The sequence below is a fragment of the Sesamum indicum genome, linkage group LG9 (genome assembly GCF_026168435.1).
Source record: "Sesamum indicum cultivar Baizhima isolate 11 linkage group LG9, ASM2616843v1, whole genome shotgun sequence".
NCBI classification, from domain to species: Eukaryota; Viridiplantae; Streptophyta; class Magnoliopsida; order Lamiales; family Pedaliaceae; genus Sesamum; species Sesamum indicum.
The window spans coordinates 25,989,576-26,010,172 of NC_142665.1; the positions used below are offsets into that span (position 1 = coordinate 25,989,576).

Consider the following 20,597-nt stretch of genomic DNA (forward strand, 5'->3'; position numbering starts at 1 on the left):
TTTTCTCAGATCGAAAGATCTTTCACAAATCCTACGATCTTTTTCAGATCGAATGATTGTTCGCAGATTCTAAGATTTTCTCCGAATCGAATGGTCTCTTACTGTCTTGCTATCTTTCACAGATCAAAAACTGACGAGTAATTTAAAATTCGTTGCAACATCGCTTTATTTATTTTCGTACTAGGTACTTCATTTCAATTTCACTAATTATCAATTAGCGGGTGTTGGAAAAGTAAATGCGTGCATATATCTCGTTAAAACCACATCATCACTTTTGCAAAATTTCAAAGAATGTATATAATTGCACAAAAAGAGATTAATTGCGGGATATATATATATATATATATATAAATTATAATATTCTTTTAACCCCAAGCTTGTCACAAGACAATTGTGCCCCTAACCCCCACTCGTCGTGGCCTACCCTGTTCCTCGTGCCGTCTCATCTGTCATCGCCTACCCTCCTTCTTGCCCCCCTAGCGACTCCCTCCAAAGGGGGCTAGGGAGTTGATCTGAGCGACACCGTCACCCTCCAATCTGGAAGACTCCAATCGCCCAGACCAAAAATAATTTGGGGGATTTAGTATGGGTGATTGGCGTTGTCTAGATCTAGACACCATCGGCCAAAGATGAGGAGGGCGTGGCGCCACGCTCCCTAATCTTCAGGATATAGTTTCATTAAAATATATACTAAACAATTATTCAAATTAATTAATAAATATAATTTTATTGTAATTATAATATAAATTTCAACTAAAACTATAAAATTTAAAATTTATATATATCTATATATTTTTTAGAATTTTGATATTTCTAATGTCCAATCAGCATAAATGGCCACATATCATTACACGTGATTGTATACAAAATCCTAAGTTGTATTAAAATTCATCAATTTTTTAAGTTATTGGATTAAAAAAAAATACGAGCATAATCACAGGACTAAATTAATATTAAATATACTTAACTAACTGGAAAAATAATTTTTTCTTCTTCTGCATAGTGAAAATAATAATAATAATAATAATAATAATAATTATCGCAACCAGAATCCGACAAAATTCATGTCTTTTGAACCATCTAAAATGTCCCTATTTATTTTCTTTCACAAATCACAATACTCTTTAATTAATTTGATTAATATTATTTATTCATATATATATATTTAAAATTAATGCATTTCATTGATATTGATCAATTATTAATTTTATCTTTCTTCCTTTTAATTTAATTAAACAAATTTGAATTATAAACACACATCGAGAATGTTTTGATTAATAGGAGTATTTATTAATACGGGTTAAATTTACTTGCCTTTTGAACTATTCGTAATGTACTATTTATCCCCTTAAACTATTAAATATAACACTTACCCCTATAATTAATTTTTTGGATAACATTACCCTTATATTATATATATATATATATAGTTCATAGAATTTCTTTTATTAATGATTTTGCATTTTCAAATTTAATCAAAATTCTCGTAAATGGAAAGTATCTCTTAATTATAATAAAGTATGTTTTAAATCAATGCATGCAATGCGTAAGGCGCAATTTGGTATGGGCCGACTACAGATTTGTCATCTTGAAGATATTTAAATTTCAAATTTATTATCAACTTTAATTTAGAATTCAACTATTAGTTAATTTATTTTGGGCCAATATTTTGATGTCAACAAGTGCAATAAGAGAATATTTATAATCTTAAAAACTTACCTCTATGTGCTAAGTACAACTTTTGTTGCACTCGCATCCTTTACGACCTTAAATACTTACATTTACAATCTTAAAAACTTATTTTCATGACCTATCTGACTTAAAAATCGAAAGGTTATTACCGAAGCTTCCCAATGTGGTGTCTTGACAGTATTCCACCATGTAGGTCCTCTTTCCATAAACCGTATCTTGCACATTTGGATAGCAATACATACCAAGATACCAATGCTGAAAAAATTAATTTAATGAGAAAAAAAGAAAAAGAAGAGAGGAAGAAATGGAAAAGATCAGAAAGTAAGTCTGTCACATTTAAAACGACCATTGTATTTGTTGAAGCAATGTAGTAAGTGGCTGGCAAAACACCCGGCATCTAAGCTCTGAGTGTCACATACAGCTTCGGAGAAAACAAAAATTTAGTATACGAAAGTAATAGGAGCAACTGAGATGGTTTTGATTTGGTTGATGCAAATTTCAGAAAAATTGAGCAGATCCTCCCACAAGGGAAAACTTTGGGGTGTGCTCACTGTATTCCACTATGGCTGTTGGTGGAAGACGGCCGACGCAGATCTCATGGACCGTTGAGAAGAGGGGGAAAAGCTCTAACCATCCCCGATGCCTCAACACCTCGTATACCTCTTTTGCAGTCGACACCCCCTGCAAAGTTTTCGACATCATTGTAGTAATAGCCAAGATGACATAAGTAAAGAATTTATTTTTGTTGCGTGCATGTTTTGTAATTGCTTGAACCTTCTGGTGCATGCAGTCTGAGTTAGGAAATTGCAAATGATTATCAAAGTAAACAAGCCTTCGTGCAAAATGATAATACTGTTGTGCTAGAAAAACTAGCAACCTGTAATTTCTGGCCCTGCAACATCTCTGCTTCAAGTTCATCGAAAGACCTCTTCCCGCCATTCCTAGCAAAAGCCTCTGCACATCTCCTGTTTCTTCCCCCCACTAGTTATCAACAATAGGTGAAGCAGCTTTACATTACTGTATATTTTACTAAAGAGAATGAAAAAATAAAAGTTCGCCATACAGACAGTGATGATATCCGTTACACCCTACTTACAGCAGGTTGTGATTAAATCTGCTACTCCACAACTCTCAAAGAAAGTACTATCTTTGACAGAAGGGAAAAGTAGCTTCGAAAAGGTCTTCATCTCTCTCAAACCAATCCTCATTATTGCAGCCTGATAAATCATTGCATAGACAATTTAAGGCTACTGGTTACTGTGGTATAACTCTCTGGATTTTCTTTAGCGTTTACCTTAGTATTGTTCCCCATCTCCAATCCATCCACGAATCCTGTTTACAGAAGACTCATCCATCAGTCATGACATGTCGAAACTCACTTAATGGAAACAAAATACATACAAACAGGACAAACTAGTATTGACCTGCAGCAATAGCCACAACATTTTTCAGGGTTCCGCATAGCTCAACTCCTTCCACATCTTGGACCTATTTTCACATTAGTTAAATATGTCAGAAGAATGCATCCCATACTTCAAGATTCGTTCTAAAGTAAGCGTTTAGTGACCAGCTTATTGATCGAGTACTTGAAAGTAAAGCAGTTGAACCATTTTACTCACAGCTGAGACCATAAAGTATGAAGTGTTGAATAGCTGAACCCATTTATCTGCAGTCTCTTTATCTTTTCTGTACCCAACGGTAGCCTCACTAAATTTCTCCACCGCAATCTGCACGGCAACAATCTCTCGTCATGGAAAAAAAGATCAAGAGAGTGCTACACTTTAGCTCGTGCTAATTAGCATAAGAAAAACCAGCCATTGTAACCTCATTGGCAATGTTTGCACCCATTAAAACGCAACAACTGATCCCCAGCTGTTCAGAGATGAGGGAAGAGATCATGCAGGGACCTTCCCTCTTGACCTCCATCCCTTTGATGAGGGAGATTGCTTCGGTGTCCTTCCTTATCTTTCCCACAAGCCTTTTACAAATGCCCTCCACAAACTGATGGGGTGTCACGAATACTAACATGCTGGCATCCCTGACTACCCATTAATTGCCATCCAATTGGCCAGGTTAGGAAGAAATAATCACAACTTTCTAAATCATCCACTCCAATTAAAATGCATATATATATATGTACCTGCATTTTCAAGATCAGGGTCTGCCACAACATTTGTACCAAGCTTTATGCCGGGCAGATATTTAACATTCTCCTGCAGAAAGAAGAATGTTTTGTATTATGGTGATGAAGAATGAAGGAGAGAGGGGAAAGCAGGAAGAACACATGACATTACATTAGTTCGGTTGATGACTTGTGAGAGTTTTTCACCACTCGGCAGTATCTCCTCAAAAACCCACATCCTCACTTCATCTATTCCAAACGAGATAGTAATAATAAATAAATAATAAAAACAAATAAAAATAAAACATCCCAACTCAGAAACACACAGTAAAAGAGAATGGAACCACGTGAAGAATATTCCTTTTTTCTTACATATAAAGTTACATAATCAGGGACCGGCAAAAGCACTGTGTTCTTACTTCTTAGTGCTTTCTGGAATATATTTGCACTTATTTTCAGGAAATTCACTCGGACTTGACAACTATTTACTAACATTTTAATAACATTAAAAATTACAAGTGCGAAAAGGATAAGTAAGAATGTGAGGAATAAGAAAAGACACCGTGGAAAGAATCAAGCTTGAGAGTGTTGGAAGCAATGAGCTTGGCGGCGACGCTTCCCCAATTGCCACTGCCTACCACCGTCACTCTTGAATTAGCCGGCGTCATTTCAGAAGGCAGCACCACCTTCTCCGACGGCTATGTGATCCTCGAGGGGAGGAAGCGATGATGATGAATGGGGAAAGGGATGAGGAGGAGGAAGAAGAAAGCATTAATGAAGAAGAAGAAAAGTAGGGGGGGTTGGGAAGAATTAAAGGGAATAGGGGCGGAGAAGACAGAGAGACGACAGAGAGAGGCATCGTGAGTATCATCAATGACAATGTGTGTCATCACATGTTAAATCTGGCGATCTACTCTATATTGCATGCATTCTTACACATTTTCTTTTCTTGTCTTTATTATTTCTGATATTCTCCGTTTCATTCTATATATATATATATATACAGAAAATTCAAATTTCGACTTGATTTTGTCTGAATAGAATTGATTTTATGATAAATATAATATTTTTATTATGTAATTGTACGTATAATTTAGGAAAAAAGAAGTATAAAATAAAAAGGTGTAAAATTAAATATATAGCCGACCTACTAAATAATTGGGTTTTGGGCATTTAATTAAATATACAAATACGCTTTAATTCTCGTTTATTTACTTTTCCGGAAACAATAAACCAATATCCATCAAACCCAACCAACTGTGAGGGTGCCATTATTATAGAGGTTAGGGGCAGGGGCAGGGGCAGGGGCGGGCTATGATACACCCAGCCCACCTACACCTTTAACTTTTCGCTGCGGAGAGCAGCCAGGCCTCTTCTAACAACTACACAAGCCCAAGCCCAAGCCCAAGCCTCATACGGGTCGACCCAACACGAACCTTGGGCCTGAATTAAAATGGATTTTGTTGAACTCAGGACTCTGAATCCCAGAAATTCTCCTCTCAACACAAAAAAATCACAGCCGAGAAAAAAGATTTAAACCCTTTCCCACCTCAAATTGGTGGTTGGTTAAGCTTTAAATTCGGTGATTCTCTCACCTATAAAACCCCAACCCCCCCTTCCCTTTTACTCATTCTTATTTTGTTGCAGTATTTCTCTACAAGTACTGCAAACTCTATAAGAATCAATAATCACCACCCCATTATTCTTTTCATAAACAAACTCATCATTCTTAACTACAATGGCTCCTCAGCTTGTTGCTCTCGCCCTCCTCTTCATCGCCGCCGTGGTTTCCGCTCAATCTCCCGCCGCCGCCCCCGCCGATGCTCCATCAGCAGCGCCAGCCACCGCGCCCGCTCAAGGTCCAACACCAGCATTCGGCCCAGCTCCCACCGGCGCCCCCGAGGGATCGCCTGCTGCAGCTCCCACCTCCGGAATCTCATCCCCTTCTTCCTCACCCACGGAGGGGCCATCAGCTTCCCTTGCTCCCGCCAGCGAGGAGGGCGTTGCCGTTCCCAGCTCTGCCCCTGCCCCGGCAGCCGATGCCCCCGCCGCCGATGCCGCTCTTGCACCCGCACCTGTAGCTGACGCACCAAGCAACGGCGCCGCTGGTTTGAAGATCTCCGCAGCAGTAGGAGCCGCCGCTGCCGCTGGATTCTTCTTCTTCTAAATCTTCGATGAGTTCGTTTTTATGAATCATCTACTCCAGACAAAGATATACATAAAAAGGATCGATCCCAGAATTCGTTAGTTGTTTGTGGGATCGATCATACGAATTTGAGCTCTAATGTAATTATGCATGTATAGTGGCACGAGATTATTATTATTTAATTAATTTGTTCGGCCATTGCATGTTGATGTGGATCTTCTCAACAATTCAAAAGTGGGCCATTTAATTGGAGCCTTCCATCTTGGGCAGCCCATTACATGAATATTATTATCCGCTTGCCTTATATATAGCCCAAAATTTCAGCCCAGAATCCGTTTGCAATATATTATTGCTCAACTACTTCACGTGTATTAAAAAGAGTCATTAAAAAACAAATGAAAACTATCACGTGCATCGCATGTAATTACAGCTCCCCTACCGCAGCAGGAAATCCAGATACAAACCCGATCTACAACGCCTACCCAATCATCTGAACCCACGTGGTATGAGTTCCTCATCTTATTCGTACAAGACTATGCGAATACGAGACAACTACTGAGGGGCTGACCCCCACTCACTCACTCCCAGGGAAAAGGTACAACACTTTTTCCCCACAATCCCATCAAAGTTGCTCGCTTTTTCACTTTTCCTCTCTTCTCTGTGTTGTATGTATATGAATATACCAGATTCATTATTGCTTCTTTCTGATATTTCGTATCTGATCCAAGATTTACGTCCACACCGACGAAACGACTCCACCAATGAACAATAAACGACGCCCAAAACCTCCCAAATCGACAACCACGCCCAAGAAACCCAAATTCCTCAGCCTCAGCCTCCAGTTCCCGCCGGCGGAGACCCAAAAGACCAGAAGCTTGACCGAAATGAGACAGCGCTCCGCCATCCCTGCCACCAACTCGCACCAGCTCAACTTATTCCCGCTCCAGCCAGATAATCAAGTGGAAGAGAGAGAGAACCACGAACACGAAAACGTAGCCTATTTCTTCTCAGCCGCGGACGGCGGCCCCACCACCCTCACCGGCCTACTCGACACCGCCACCGTGTCTAATTCCACCCACACCACCAACGATAGTTCCAGGTAATCATGAGGCAAGAGGTGAGTTTAATTAGGAACGAACTTGTTAGAATAATTAACCACTAATTACGAGACTGTCAGAGTCAGAGCTAGTACGTAGCGAGAACAACTTTAGCTGTGTATAAAGAAATGTTGAATTCTTTCTGGATTTTCTGGTTTCAGGCCGGATGATTTGTCCCCGTCGGCATCGCTAACGTACGTGTGCCGAAGACAGGACAGCGAGGAGCTTGTAAGGAACGCGCTGAGGAGTAGAGAGAGGGAATCGAGCGAGGAGAAGTGGGTGTGTTACTCGGAGGTTGTTGAGAGGAAGGTGAAGGAGGAGGAGGTGACGAGCTCGGTGGTGGATCTGTGGCGGGGAAGTGAGATACAAGGGCTGTCGCTGAAGCTGGACTATGAGGAGATCCTGAACGCTTGGTCTGATAAAGGGCCACTCTATATCCGCGTTGCAGAGAGTTCGCAGATCGTTCCGGACATCACCCATGATATTCTTAATTCCCATGAGATTGTATCCAATAATGTAAGATTTTCCGGCCACTTTTTAATCTCACTTATCGGTTTTTTTTTTTTTTGGTTTAATATATTGTCATGTATGTGTACTTGAACATCGATAAGTAATTAAATCTATAATCAGTCACGTGTAAGAAATAAATTATTGTTTATAAAAAGAGATGGATTTGTGGAGGCAGGCGGGGTGGTTACTAGGTAGGTAGTAGATGGAACATGAATAATTGAAAGTTGAGGGTGGGGTTTGAAATTGTTCTTGGACCCATCATCACCTTATTAGTCACGGGGGGGCCTCTCTTTGGAGTTGATTAATGTGGCGTCTTCTTCCAAATTTAAGACAGGTGATGTATATGTACAGGTTGATGGTATGATGATGTTGCAGCGGGGGAGGCAGGAAAGCAGTGTGGGAGTGGTTCCGGAGATGGATGAGAATGGAATGATGGCGGGAAATGGAAATCAAAGGGAAGCGAGTGTGATGAGGTACAAGGAGAAGAGGCTCTTCTCCAAGAAAATACGGTATCAAGTTAGAAAGATTAATGCAGAGAAACGGCCTCGTCTCAAGGTACATTCATTATTCCTTGATCCCCCACGCCACCCCACATGATCATTATTGTTGTTATTTTGCAGGGTAGGTTTGTGAAGAGAAGTTGAGGGCACCTCAACCATACCAAACTACCATTAAGTAATAGTATGCATTTGTTTCTGTTTTTGTGGCACACCCACCAGCACCTAAAGCCGATGATGTCAAGTGTAAAATATATATATTCTTAATTCCGGAGTGGGTGTATGCAAATATAATTAATTCTGAATTTGTTGGATAGCATTGTAAATCAAGAGGCTATTCGGCCCAAATCCAAATATATGGATATATGGGTCTTTTATGATAACCCACTACCCACCCATAGGCTATAATAGCAGGGTTGGACTCCCTATGATTATATATTATTATGATGGAATATTGGTACCTTCAACCAACCATACCCCTATATATTCACTCAGTTTGGAAACACGCAAATACCCAATACTTAAGCTCATCAAACTTAACTAAATTATAAAACATGTGACTAATCTCTATTATACAGAAAACAATTGTTGCATTACATATATATGTTGATTTATGCTCTAATCTATTGTACAGATCCATTACGCAATAATATAAAAAATAACTCCATGCTCATCCCTCCCTCCCTCCCTCCCTCCTACTTATGCATCTTTATTAACAACTAGTAAATTTCAAGCATGAGTATTTAGTTTAGAGGATGAGGGCATTGGTGCAGCTATATATATATTTGCATGGGATGGGAGCCACATTAATTAGTGATGATTATAATTGTGGTACGTACGTAGCTTAATTTGGGATAACGTAATTAACTGTCACTAATATTCTAGTTATCTAGGATCCTCCTACATGCAAGAAATATTATTTAATTAATTATTTCAATGTTTGTGTTTCTCTCAACAACAACATCAAAACCTACCTACCTAATTAATAATCATCAACACTCACCATACCCACAAAAATCCATCTCTCTTTTTTTATTTTCATTCATCTACAAACTCCATTTCCTAATTAACTCAAACATATGTATATATCAACTGGAAAAAATTAAAAAAAATAAAAATAAAATCTAGATACACACCCAATTAATAATATACAATTAATTTATCTATAATCAATTGTCGTCTACTAATCAAAGTTGAGTAATTATATAAACTCCATAAACGGCTAGCATGGTTGAATTGCCTCTACCTATATAGCTAGCTAGATCAGCAAAATTGGAAATTAATTATTTCTTGATTTTTTGTAATATTAAAGAAAGTATATATTTCTCCCCACTTTCTCAATATACAATCCATTAATGAAGAAGCTGTGTAGATTATAATTAGGTCGATCGGCTTCATAAAATTTTCCAAAAACTCTCGAGTTCAAGAAAAGAAAACGTATACTGAGTGAGAGAGAGAGAGATGATGATGATGAGTTACCTGGATGATACATATATTGAGCAGGTAGGTAGAGGCAGAGAAGTAAAATGGGTTGACAGAAGATGAGAGAGCACAAACCTAACATACACAAAATACATATGCATCAATATATACTTCTCCGGAATTGTGCATGCTTAGTTGTGCTCTCTATCTTCTGTCAACTACTAGTGGTCGGTCGGAAACACCAACCTGCTGCTGCAAGAATCAAACAAGGAACACAGACAAGAGGTAGAGAGGTACCCTTATTCCAACCATTTAAGGAATTGAATTATATATACGAAAGCTGGAATAAATCTCTCTCTCTCTCTCTCTCTCTCTACGTTTAAGGTGGGCGGCCATCGATCATCTACTTTTATTAATTGGTGTGTAAAGAAGATAATAAAAAGAACAAGGTTTTCATGATTGTTATTAGTGTGTGTATTGTGAAGCCACAACATTGACTTTGAACTCATCATCTACTATCATAAGGTAGCTAGCTAGGGCCTTTCGTGATTATCAAAATAACAACGCCTCTTTCTATACCTACAATTATGTTGACCTTCTCTCTCAACATTCTCCTACATGTTCCATACAATATATAAAATAAGAAGAATTAAATACTACTATAAAGTTTAATTTATTATTAATTATTATTAATTTACCCCACTTATACAACATAACCATACCCTTTTTTTCTTTTATTTAATTTGTGCTTGTGAATAATAATATTCTAATCATAAATCATGATCATATGTTTTTTTTATTTCTTCAGCCTTAATTATATTTCTCCCTACTTCTTTAATTTTTAATTCTCAATTGGTAACGAAATTGAGTTTTGAAGGGGTTTTATTTCATATAATTTCCAGTCTTATATACTTATTATTCTTTTAAATTAAATATATTATTCTTCCTAATTATACAACTTACCTATTCATATGTATTAATTTGTGATTATCTTATATATACTTTTGCTTTTCACTCCAACAAAAACAAACTTTAATTAATTGCATTATTAATTTGGGTGCACTGTGATCAATTTAGTCATTTACTAATTAAGTTGGTGTTGTGTTTGAGGGTAGGGAAAAGCATGTGCAGATCATGATAGGGGTTGGGTTGATGCAACCCTAGATGAGAGAGAGAGAGAGAGAGAGAGAGAGAGAGAGAGAGAGATGAAGGGTGGATGGCAAAAATTGTCAATCACATCATCATCAGACATCAGTCTATGATATATATATATATATATATATATCTCCAGACAAATAAATATCGTTGTTCATTATAAATATCGAGATTGATTACGCAACGTTTAATCCTTAGATCTTTCCTCCCATGCTTTCGCTGTCTTAGTGGTGGTGAGTGCAGTATGCGTGTCGACTTCACATTTGCCCAACCTCTCCTTTTACCTATTCAATTCTTTTTCATTAAATTATTATTATATGAGATATTTTTAAAACATTTATTTTCCTTTTTAATATCTTTGAGGTGATGATGTAAGGACATATATAAAGCGACTTGACAATTTTCTATACTATTCTTGTACACATAAATATGAAACGTCATGTTAATTTGGATTTTTCACTCTCTGCCAATAATCAAATCTCAGTGACAAATTGGGATTTATTCCTAATGCTTTTGCAATGATGATTTCTCGAACAATTATGTAATACAAAAGTATGACAAAAAATTGAAAAAACTCTTGTTGAAATTAAATTTGATCAAATCAAATCAATTATTATGTAATTAGTTATTTTTTATAAATTGTACACCAATCATACGATAATTCCATGAGAGGGGGTGCGCACAACATGCGACCCCAAGTTGTATAATTTTTAAAAATTATACCTAATTATATATATATATATATATATAGCTCTCCTATTAATTAAGTTCCGCATTCTTTTTAAAAATTATACATAAAATTTATTTTATATATATATTTCTGCCTCAATAAGTGTGGAAATATGAACCTACTATATAAGTATAATTTTTCAAGCTCCTCAGACCTTCGTTTCTTAATTTGTCCATAATAAAGTGAAGAATCACACAAATATCACATTTATTTGTATATTGTATTCGCTTTTATTTTATATTATACTATAATTTTTTTAATTTAAAAAAGAACACATTTTAATTTATACACGTGATACAAATATACGACGTAAAAAGTGTAATAAAAGATTCAAACCAGACACACAAAACTCTCTAGTTGATTATATAATTGTATTAAGATCTTCTTTAAATCATGATGAATAATCAGCGAGTGCATACAGTGAGGAAATGTATTTGCTTGAAAGTGCGTCAGTCTGTTTTTGATTTATTATAAATTTCTAATAATTATTTATAATTATGATATAATTCTTAAATTATAAAATAGTTGGTATTTTTTGGAATTAACATTAGTAGAAATATTATATTTCAAATAAAATTATTTGAACTTATTGATGTTAAATGAAATTAATAGAGGAAATATTTATGAAAACTCCAAAAGTTTTTGCGTAAAATTAAAAAGAAAAATGACACGTTGAATTCTTTAGAAATTATTTAATTGGTTCGTCCAAAACAGTTCAATCAATTAAACAATCGAAAAAAAAAATATAAGCAACCCCCTTGTGATATCGCAAATGAGCAAATTACCCTTTTATGAAAAAATAGATAGCGATTTATCTCCTTATATTCTTTAAAATACAATAATTTATCCGCTTATGATTTTTAAAATAAAGTAATTTATCTACCTCACTGTATAAAGAGGTAAATTACTTTATTTTAAAAAATATAATAAAATAAATTACTATATATTTTTTTCATAAAGAGTAATGTACCAATTTTCAGTATGATAGGCATAAATTGGTATTCACCCATTCAACAACTCTTGGGGAAACATTAACATCGGGGCCGTCAACTTCTCAGTTGAGACTGAATTGATGCTTTTTTGGACTCTAATTACTTCAACTTCACCGTTTCTACCACTACCATTAATTCATTTTTGAAAGGGATAATTCATAACCAACCATAGTGTGATAATAGAAACAAATATTTTTTATTTTTTGAAGTAAAACAATTACTATTACATTATAAATTTCAATCACCAATAATCAAATACTTCAATTATTAATATTAAATATGTATAATTAACCAACAATTACTATTAAAATAAATTAATATTTAGACAATAGTAGACCCTAAATCCATGATCAAGAGGTATGAGGTTTCAACTTCACTGACTAAATTAGATTTTTCTTTGCCAATGAGACCTAACTCAGTTGGCGAAGATAAGGCCCCATGATTTTAGAAGTTATGGGTTCGAATCCTGCTATGTGTGTAGTATGTTGTTTATTGCATAGTAGGAGTTGTTGTCTACTATAATAATAATTCATCGCTGTTATTTTAAAAATAAAAAAGAAAAAAAAAACACCCGTCACCAGTATTTCATGCTAACATCAACCAAAAACTGTAATCAACAACACGTTATCAATTTTTACAATAATTAACCAATTTTTGTTGATATTTCAACCCCCACGCCCAAAAATAAAATAAAATAAAAATAGTCAATAGATGACGATGAAATACTCGATATATTATTTAAAAAAAAGGAAAACAAATAAAATAAATTTCTAATTTGTTTTCTTTATTATATATATAGGAGAATGCAATCAAATTCTTTAAATTATTAATTAAAAAAATATTAGTTTACTCGTAAGAAACTTTATTTTGAACAAACCTAAGCAACACCCAAGTGGGAAATATTTGACATTTTTAGGTTTCTATATTCTTTGATTCCTTCAACTTTACAATTGAACAGGCACGCGCATGACGACTTCTATCATATTTAATGAGTGGAAAAGTACATCCATTTATCAATGAGTTTGAATCATAAATTGGAATCTCATTCTGTATTTATCTCACTTTATATGATTTTATTGTAATTTATTTAATTCTGCTCAATTATAAATCGATGTAATAATGTAATTTCAAAATCAAGAGATATTTCACACTCCCAGCCCTAAGTCAGAATTAAAAAAGAAAAAAATAAAGTTCGTAAAAATTGACAAAAAATGAAGTTAAATATAAATGAAGAATTTGTACAATAATATTTCACAAAATCATAATAAACTAATTGAAGATGAGTTGGACAAGGCATCAGCTTGAATTTAATATGCCGGATGCCGACAAGGGTTACGATAATTCCTAATTAAGACATCAAGTAATTCATCATCATAAAAAAATATTGTAGTTAGATGAATGGAAGGCACCAAAAACCTGTACTGTATCAATACTTGATTGATTAAATAAATAATATAATTAGACCCTAATGGTACGATACGGAGATCCGATGATTTGGGTCCGGGCCAACCCGAGTAGCTTTCTCTCTTTGATGGCTGGATCCTCCAACATCAGAACCTTGTCCTTGTCTCTAACCCCAACCATGTGCAAGTGTTCCTCGTCCTCCCTTTCTTTCCCTTTGAACAATAGCCTTTGCCCTTCCGGCTCCAAATTTGTTAATAATGACAATACCATCTTCAATTCCCCTATTAAAACAAAAAATACTAATTATAATCAGACGACGTGACTTGCGTATGTAAAATTCGTAATGACGAGGAATTATTACACACTTACCAAATGTTGAGGTTGCTTGGATTGATATGTCATGCCATTGTGAGACCATGGAGACTCTAATTGTGATCACTCCTTCGCCGGAGTTGTCTTTGCATTCTCTCTTTTGGACAAGCATACCTCCTGGTCGTAGTTCCCATTTGATCTCACCGGTGACGGTGGCAGCACCACCACTGCCGCCGCCGCCGCCGCCTAGCTTAGAGCTGCTTCTCGAGAACCTCTTTGGTCTTAACTTGATCATTTTCGTCCCTCTTTTTTTTTTTTTTTTTTTTTCTTTTTTTCTTTTTGTTGTTCTCTCAAAATGTATTTTCAGTAGGTAGTAAGGGGGGAAACAAAGCGATTGGGAGTTGGGAGTTATATAGTAGATTGGGAGTTATATAGTAGGCTGGAGGGTATATGTGGACAAAACATCTCAACATTAAAATACAAGCCGCCTAAGCTTATATTAATCTTGTAATAACATCAATCAACACAATTAATTCATTTTAATAATTTGAAGAGCCATTGAGATTTTGACACATGGGACGAATATGGGCGGACTTCTTTCTGCTGATTTTATGGGGGCCAATGCACATGGAGGATACGGGGTTGGGATTAGTACACACTTATAGCTTGATTAACGGCCATAAATCTATCACCTCACACGAAATTCCTTGACCATTGATCACTTAGTATAAAATAATGATAAATATTGCTCTTTTTTTTTTTATAGTTAGAGCTAAAAAAATAAATCAAACTATTCCGTTGAAATTGATAGACAAAAAATCTCGTTTGAACTCAATTTGTTAAATTTAACAAATCAAACTAGTGCAAAATATCAAATCACTTAAATTAGGCTCATTTTTAATCATATTAAAGCTAGTTTGAACTTGATTAAATTAATAATTAAAATAAATTACAATAAATTTAAATAATAATATATTCAATTTGACGCGAGTCTTTTAGGGTTTTATAACAATTATTAACCCAAACAATATAATTCGGGAGACATAGAAGATGGACAAATTGAGGACCATGAAAATCCCAAATCAACGGAGCATATGTTTGGGGTTGGGGATGGGCACAAATGTTGTTTGTCCTTTCTTAGGTTTACTTGTCATATTATTTTATTTATTAATGTAATAAAATTAGGTAGAAGTTGTATATATTTAAAATTTGGGTGGTTAGCTAATCCTACGGGTATCTAACCATGTGCAGGTGGAGGTGCTGCAAGAACTTATATATTTATAGATTAATTACGAGCTTTCCTTAATTAATGCAGCTGTAACATGAATCCGTATGTATGTTTTACCTTAATTAAATGTTTGGTCTCACACGGAATTGGAAGGTGGTCCATTTTAATCACCCAATAACTGTCTTTAAAGCAACAACAATTGGATAACTTAAATTTGTTTCCTCCACTTTGGTCGTGACCCCAACTGCCAGACGATCACTATCATTTCTTTATTTTGGGTGTAGATTATACATTGATTATGCCTTAAACTTCGTATTAGTGATATACAGCTACTTCTTTCTGTCTCTTTTCTTTTTCGAACCATCTATTTAATTATATTGTTTTGATTAATATTATATAGGAACACGGTTAGGACATCAGGATAAGGCGTTTTATAATTTCAAGAACGCGGTTAGGACATTCCTTACAATATATGGCAATTTCAAACAATTATTACAATACAAATTAAATCAGGGAAATTAATTTTGGTGAGTTAATAATAAAAGAAGAAGAAAAGAGGATTGAGAGGAGTGATGATATATGTATTACAAGTCACAGTAGTGGACCCACATGCAGGAGTAATGATTGATTAGTCCATTTTTGAGAAATGTGGTAAAGGAGTCCATGCTACCCTGTCTCAATAAAGGGGTTGCAGTTTGGGGCTGAAAACATCTGCGGCACAAAGGATGTCGGCCCGTAATTTTATTATAATTACACCAACTATGGGTTCCACTCTTGGAAATAAACATGAGCTTAATCTTTAACAAGAGAGCCAATTGGATCTTCTATTACACTATAAATGTCACAAATTTGATTATAAATGTAAAAGATTTACGTAAGATATATGTGTGGATATGCTATTATTTTATGAGGAATCACATCTTAATTAGATTTATTGAGGATGAAATCCATGTTATGCATATATATCATTTTCATTAATTAATGCGGAAACCCTGTGATTTTAAGCACCCGAATCCAAGCACATGTCTATGATATAACACACGAATTAATTATTTATAATCCACTTGCCAATTTATGTCTATATGTGACATTAATAATTACGAGTATATGAAATATACATTTCTGAAAATCAAATCTTTAACAACTATTATTAATTTAATAATTTCCCTACTATCAAATTCATATGATGATCGATCATTACTTATTAAACAAATATAAAATAATTAAAGTTTCAAGAATTAATTAAAACCCAAGAATATACATAGGGTGGTTACACGATCTTATTTAGATGCGTATAAGATAGGGTTGGTGATTAATAAGTCTTGATACAGTCTGAAAAGTAGTATAGACAGTTAGATGCATGGTGTGGGGGTGGTTGATTCGAAACAGGATATGGAGATGTAAGCAGGGAAGATAGTGTGTGATAATTGTAAGATTTGGAGAGATTTAGGGCAGAATCTCTATCCCTATAGGATCTAAACACACTTTGTCATTTTTGTTTAATACTAAGAACCTACTGCACTCACTCTTGTCATCATACCTACATACTCAAGGTTAGCTAGCTGTCCCCACGTCATGTCTGCATTCATCAAAACTACTGCTGTACTTAATTACTGAAAGATTGGACCCGATTGATGAATTTTGATCTCTCTCATCCATCTTAGACTTGATCCAACAACAAGAATTGAGGAGAGGAGGCTCATATAAAGCCCATTTTTCCAGCTAGTCCGGCCCAGTAGGACAGATGATTTATGTATGGCCCACAACCAAGAAAAGACGTCTGCAACGCCGCCGTTTTGGTATGTCAGCATTCGTGGTGTAGAATCAATTCCCATTTCAGTGCTCTTGGCATTTGAATGGCTGTGGGATATCCAGCACCAGTTGTTTACCAACAGCTCCTACAAACTCTGGTAACTCAACTTACCATTCGACTTCAATCATTAAGCTTGATTCTTGTCCTCCTCTGCAAGGTATGATTTGTTCTCTTCCGATTCTTGAGTAACTAGAAAAGCGGAACCGGGATTGCAGCGCTGCAACTCTTGATTCCTCTTCGCTTTCTGTTTGTTTGATCTTGATAGCTAGAGTAGTTTCTTTATTATAGTATTCGGAGCTGAATTCTGACATGACTCCTCGACTTTTGGTGGAGTACTCGATCTTGAGGTTGTGCTTTGATTTGTGAACATCTCGGGGATCAATATGCAAGCTCTGACCATTTGGCCTTCAGCAAGTGGGTCTTGGCACTCCTGTGTGATACCTCAGGTGGATTTAGAATTATGTTCTTGTCTTAGTTTAGTTAAATGCGGAGAGAGAAGGAAAAGATTGGATTTTTGCCGTAATCCCTGCAATAGTTTATTCCATTTATCAAGCTATTTCAGGGGTTTTAGAGGTGGTACTAGTCTTGTACGGCGAAACTTTGAGTTGAAATGTAAGTTTTTATCTTTCTGCCCCCAAGGCACGGGTTATCTCTTGTCCAAACCCAAAAAAGATTCACTTGGTGCGGCCTTTGCCTTGGCATGGGCCCTGGAGGAACCCACAGTTGGAGACGATATTGCCAAAGAAGAGTTAGACCACTTAAATGACTCTTTGGAGCATAGAGATGATGCGGAAATTGCTCGTGTTCAACTGGATGAAGTAAAGGAGAGTGATTCACGCGCAAATAATTATGGAGACTCCGTGGATAATAATCATGAGGATGATGATGTGCAAAAGGGTGGAAGTGATAATGGAGAAGAAGTTCAAAGTGGGAATAGTCAGAGGATTGATGTTCGTGCCCTGGCATGGAGACTGCACTCAGCCAAAACTGCAGATGACGTGGAAGAAGTTCTCAAGGAGAAACAGAAACTTCCACTTCAGGTGTATTCTACGATAATTAGAGGCTTTGGCAAAGACAAGAGGCTAGACTCAGCAATGGCTCTCTTTGAGTGGCTTATTAGAAAGAGAAAAGAGACTGATAGTCCTCTCAGACCCAACATTTTTATATATAACAGCCTTTTGGGAGCAATGAAGCAAGCTGAAAATTTTGATGATGTTGAGAAAGTAATAAATGATATGGCTGTAGAAGGGGTGCTTCCTAATATTGTGACATACAACACTTTAATGGGCATTTACATAGAACAGGGAAAAGAAGTCAAGGCTCTCCAACTTTTTGAGGAGATGCCAACCAAAGGTGTATCTCCATCTCCTGCTTCTTATTCTACTGTCTTATTCGCTTATCGTAGAATGGAAGATGGATTTGGAGCTCTGACGTTCTTTCTTGAGATAAAAAACAAATACCAAAAAGGTGAAATCGGGAAAGATGATGAAGAAGACTGGGAACATGAGTTTGCCAAGCTAGAAAACTTCACTATTCGTATCTGCTACCAAGTGATGAGACGCTGGCTTGTGGCGAGTGAGACCCTAAGCACTGAGGTATTGAGGCTGCTGAAAGAGATGGATAAGGCTGGCTTGCAGCCGGGTCGTGCAGAACATGAGCGTCTCATATGGGCATGCACACGCGAAGAACATTATGTTGTAGCTAAGGAATTGTATACTAGGATAAGAGAAATGGACGGTGAAATAAGTTTATCAGTTTGCAATCATGTCATTTGGCTAATGGGAAAAGCAAAGAAGTGGTGGGCTGCTTTAGAAATTTACGAGGAGTTGTTGGATAAGGGACCAGAACCAAATAACATGTCAAATGAATTGATTGTCTCTCATTTTAATATACTGCTGACTGCAGCTAGGAAAAAGGGAATTTGGAGATGGGGTGTGAGGTTGCTCAACAAGATGGAAGAGAAAGGCCTTAAACCAGGCAGCAGAGAATGGAATTCTGTTCTTGTTGCTTGTTCCAAGGCTTCAGAAACCTCAGCTGCTATTGAGATATTCAAGAGAATGGTCGAACAAGGTGAGAAACCCACAATAATCTCGTATGGGGCATTGCTTAGTGCTCTTGAGAAAGGGAAACTCTATGATGAAGCCCTTCATGTCTGGAAACATATGATGAAAGTGGGTGTCCAGCCAAATCTGTATGCCTACACAATCATGGCTTCAATATATGCTGTCCAAGGAAAATTTGACAATGTGGATTCCGTAATTCAGGAAATGGGAACTGTTGGTATCGAGCCAACGGTGGTCACTTTCAATGCAATAATCAGCAGTTGTGCTCGAAATAATTTGGGAAGTGTGGCGTATGAATGGTTCCAGCGTATGAAACTTCAAAATATAACCCCCAATGAGGTTACTTATGAAATGTTGATTGAGGCTCTGACAAAAGACGGTAAACCAAGGCTTGCTTATGAGTTGCATTTAAGGGCTCACAATGAGGGCCTTGTGCTTTCAACTAAGGCCTATGATGCCGTGATCCAATCTTCACAAACGTATGGTGCAACCATAGACATTAGCTCTCTAGGCCCTCGGCCACCAGAAAGAAAGAAAAACGTGCAGATCAGGAAAAATTTGTCAGAGTTCTGTAATTTAGCTGGTGTTCCCAGGAGAAGTAAACCATTTGATAGAAGTGAAATATACACGCCACAGAAGGAAGAGTTACATAGGTGAATCCCATACTTTTTCAGGATGTTTTATGCCAATATGAGATGTAGTTTTACTATTTGCAATTACCATGCTTCACCTGCAAAATCACTTTGCTTTAGAGTAAGGCAAGCCTGTCTCTTGTGTTCAAAGTTTTTGTCCAGTAGCATTTCTTTATTATATAATTTGTGGGACAACATAGAATCAGATGTCGACTGATCGTCCGAGTTTCCATGTAAATAGTTCCCTTGTACATTTTTCACTTTGTGTCTGGATGTCTTAGACAAATCGACTGGAACATCTTATCAAGATTCCTGTCTTTGTTGTTTAAAAAAACACACACACACGTTTTATTAATTCTTGCATTTGTATTTGGTGTATAAACCAAAGAGAGTTAGGACTTCTCCCCATTTTGCTGCCTACGGTTCCCTGAAACTATAACCTTTCACAATAACAGATGACGGGTCGTTGCCCAACACTCGCCATTCAATCTGACAAAGAACGAAAAATTTCACCAGTTAACAAGAATTCATTTTATAACGTTTGATTTATTACAGCAATTGGGTTGGATTAGTTTTTGTGTATTTAATTTAATAATATGTTGATGTGAAGAAAAAAATGAAACAATCTGAAGAAGAACTGCGTTATTTGTGTGAGTGTGACTCTGTTGCTGGTTGCTTGGTTGATAGACAAATCTCAGATTCTTGATTAATTAATCAGTATTCTTCATTTGCTCGATCATAAATAAGTTAGCAGAAGTAAATATGTTAAATCGTAACTTACG

At 36.2% G+C, this 20,597-nt stretch overlaps 5 protein-coding genes across 7 annotated transcripts; 3 read left to right on the plus strand and 2 right to left on the minus strand.

The window, feature by feature from the left end:
• Window positions 1-1,997: 1,997 nt before the first annotated feature.
• On the minus strand, window positions 1,998-10,072 carry GPDHP (NAD-dependent glycerol-3-phosphate dehydrogenase family protein). Of its 2 annotated transcripts, none has more exons than XM_088884948.1 (10): window positions 9,544-10,072; window positions 3,987-4,063; window positions 3,833-3,905; window positions 3,517-3,734; window positions 3,312-3,419; window positions 3,117-3,180; window positions 2,987-3,024; window positions 2,789-2,909; window positions 2,570-2,673; window positions 1,998-2,373 (listed from the first exon to the last, which is right to left on the minus strand). In XM_088884948.1, exons 1-10 carry the CDS (start codon window positions 9,626-9,628, stop codon window positions 2,191-2,193), a joined length of 1,071 nt encoding a protein of 356 aa, XP_088741074.1. In that variant the 5' UTR covers window positions 9,629-10,072; the 3' UTR covers window positions 1,998-2,190. The 2 variants fall into 2 exon arrangements, with proteins under 2 accessions (XP_088741074.1, XP_011098787.1); XM_011100485.3 differs by lacking the exon at window positions 9,544-10,072 and adding an exon at window positions 4,377-4,775.
• Window positions 5,430-6,169, plus strand: AGP11 (arabinogalactan protein 11). Its single transcript, XM_011100486.3, has one exon. It carries the CDS (start codon window positions 5,553-5,555, stop codon window positions 5,979-5,981), a length of 429 nt encoding a protein of 142 aa, XP_011098788.1. The 5' UTR covers window positions 5,430-5,552; the 3' UTR covers window positions 5,982-6,169.
• LOC105177366 (uncharacterized) lies at window positions 6,476-8,447 on the plus strand. 2 transcript variants are annotated; one of them, XM_011100488.3, is made up of 4 exons: window positions 6,477-7,059; window positions 7,219-7,573; window positions 7,919-8,122; window positions 8,188-8,447. In XM_011100488.3, exons 1-4 carry the CDS (start codon window positions 6,722-6,724, stop codon window positions 8,209-8,211), a joined length of 921 nt encoding a protein of 306 aa, XP_011098790.1. In that variant the 5' UTR covers window positions 6,477-6,721; the 3' UTR covers window positions 8,212-8,447. The 2 variants fall into 2 exon arrangements, with proteins under 2 accessions (XP_088741075.1, XP_011098790.1); XM_088884949.1 differs by having other exon boundaries at window positions 6,476-7,059; window positions 7,919-8,447.
• A 3,492-nt stretch (window positions 10,073-13,564) lies between the features above and the next one.
• LOC105177504 (BAG family molecular chaperone regulator 2) lies at window positions 13,565-14,481 on the minus strand. Its single transcript, XM_011100691.3, has 2 exons — window positions 14,137-14,481; window positions 13,565-14,048 (listed from the first exon to the last, which is right to left on the minus strand). Exons 1-2 carry the CDS (start codon window positions 14,372-14,374, stop codon window positions 13,822-13,824), a joined length of 465 nt encoding a protein of 154 aa, XP_011098993.1. The 5' UTR covers window positions 14,375-14,481; the 3' UTR covers window positions 13,565-13,821.
• Window positions 14,482-17,106: 2,625 nt separating this feature from the next.
• On the plus strand, window positions 17,107-20,122 carry LOC105177505 (Pentatricopeptide repeat (PPR-like) superfamily protein). The gene is made up of 2 exons (XM_088884664.1): window positions 17,107-17,277; window positions 17,409-20,122. The coding sequence occupies exon 2, from the start codon at window positions 17,504-17,506 to the stop codon at window positions 19,838-19,840; it is 2,337 nt and encodes a 778-aa protein (XP_088740790.1). The 5' UTR covers window positions 17,107-17,277; window positions 17,409-17,503; the 3' UTR covers window positions 19,841-20,122.
• Window positions 20,123-20,597: the final 475 nt, after the last annotated feature.

Coding starts and splice junctions, on each gene's coding strand:
- GPDHP (XM_011100485.3), bottom strand. CDS start 4,482: ATGACGCCGGCTAATTCAAGAGTGACGGTGGTAGGCAGTGGCAATTGG. Junction 2,910..2,986: donor AGATGGGGAACAATACTAAG/GTAAACGCTAAA, acceptor ATGATTTATCAG/GCTGCAATAATGAGGATTGG. Junction 2,374..2,569: donor TGCAGGGCCAGAAATTACAG/GTTGCTAGTTTT, acceptor AAAACTTTGCAG/GGGGTGTCGACTGCAAAAGA.
- LOC105177504 (XM_011100691.3), bottom strand. CDS start 14,374: ATGATCAAGTTAAGACCAAAGAGGTTCTCGAGAAGCAGCTCTAAGCTA. Junction 14,049..14,136: donor CCAAGCAACCTCAACATTTG/GTAAGTGTGTAA, acceptor TTGTTTTAATAG/GGGAATTGAAGATGGTATTG.
- AGP11 (XM_011100486.3), top strand. CDS start 5,553: ATGGCTCCTCAGCTTGTTGCTCTCGCCCTCCTCTTCATCGCCGCCGTG.
- LOC105177505 (XM_088884664.1), top strand. CDS start 17,504: ATGCAAGCTCTGACCATTTGGCCTTCAGCAAGTGGGTCTTGGCACTCC.
- LOC105177366 (XM_088884949.1), top strand. CDS start 6,722: ATGAACAATAAACGACGCCCAAAACCTCCCAAATCGACAACCACGCCC. Junction 7,060..7,218: donor ACCACCAACGATAGTTCCAG/GTAATCATGAGG, acceptor TTCTGGTTTCAG/GCCGGATGATTTGTCCCCGT. Junction 7,574..7,918: donor ATGAGATTGTATCCAATAAT/GTAAGATTTTCC, acceptor GTATATGTACAG/GTTGATGGTATGATGATGTT.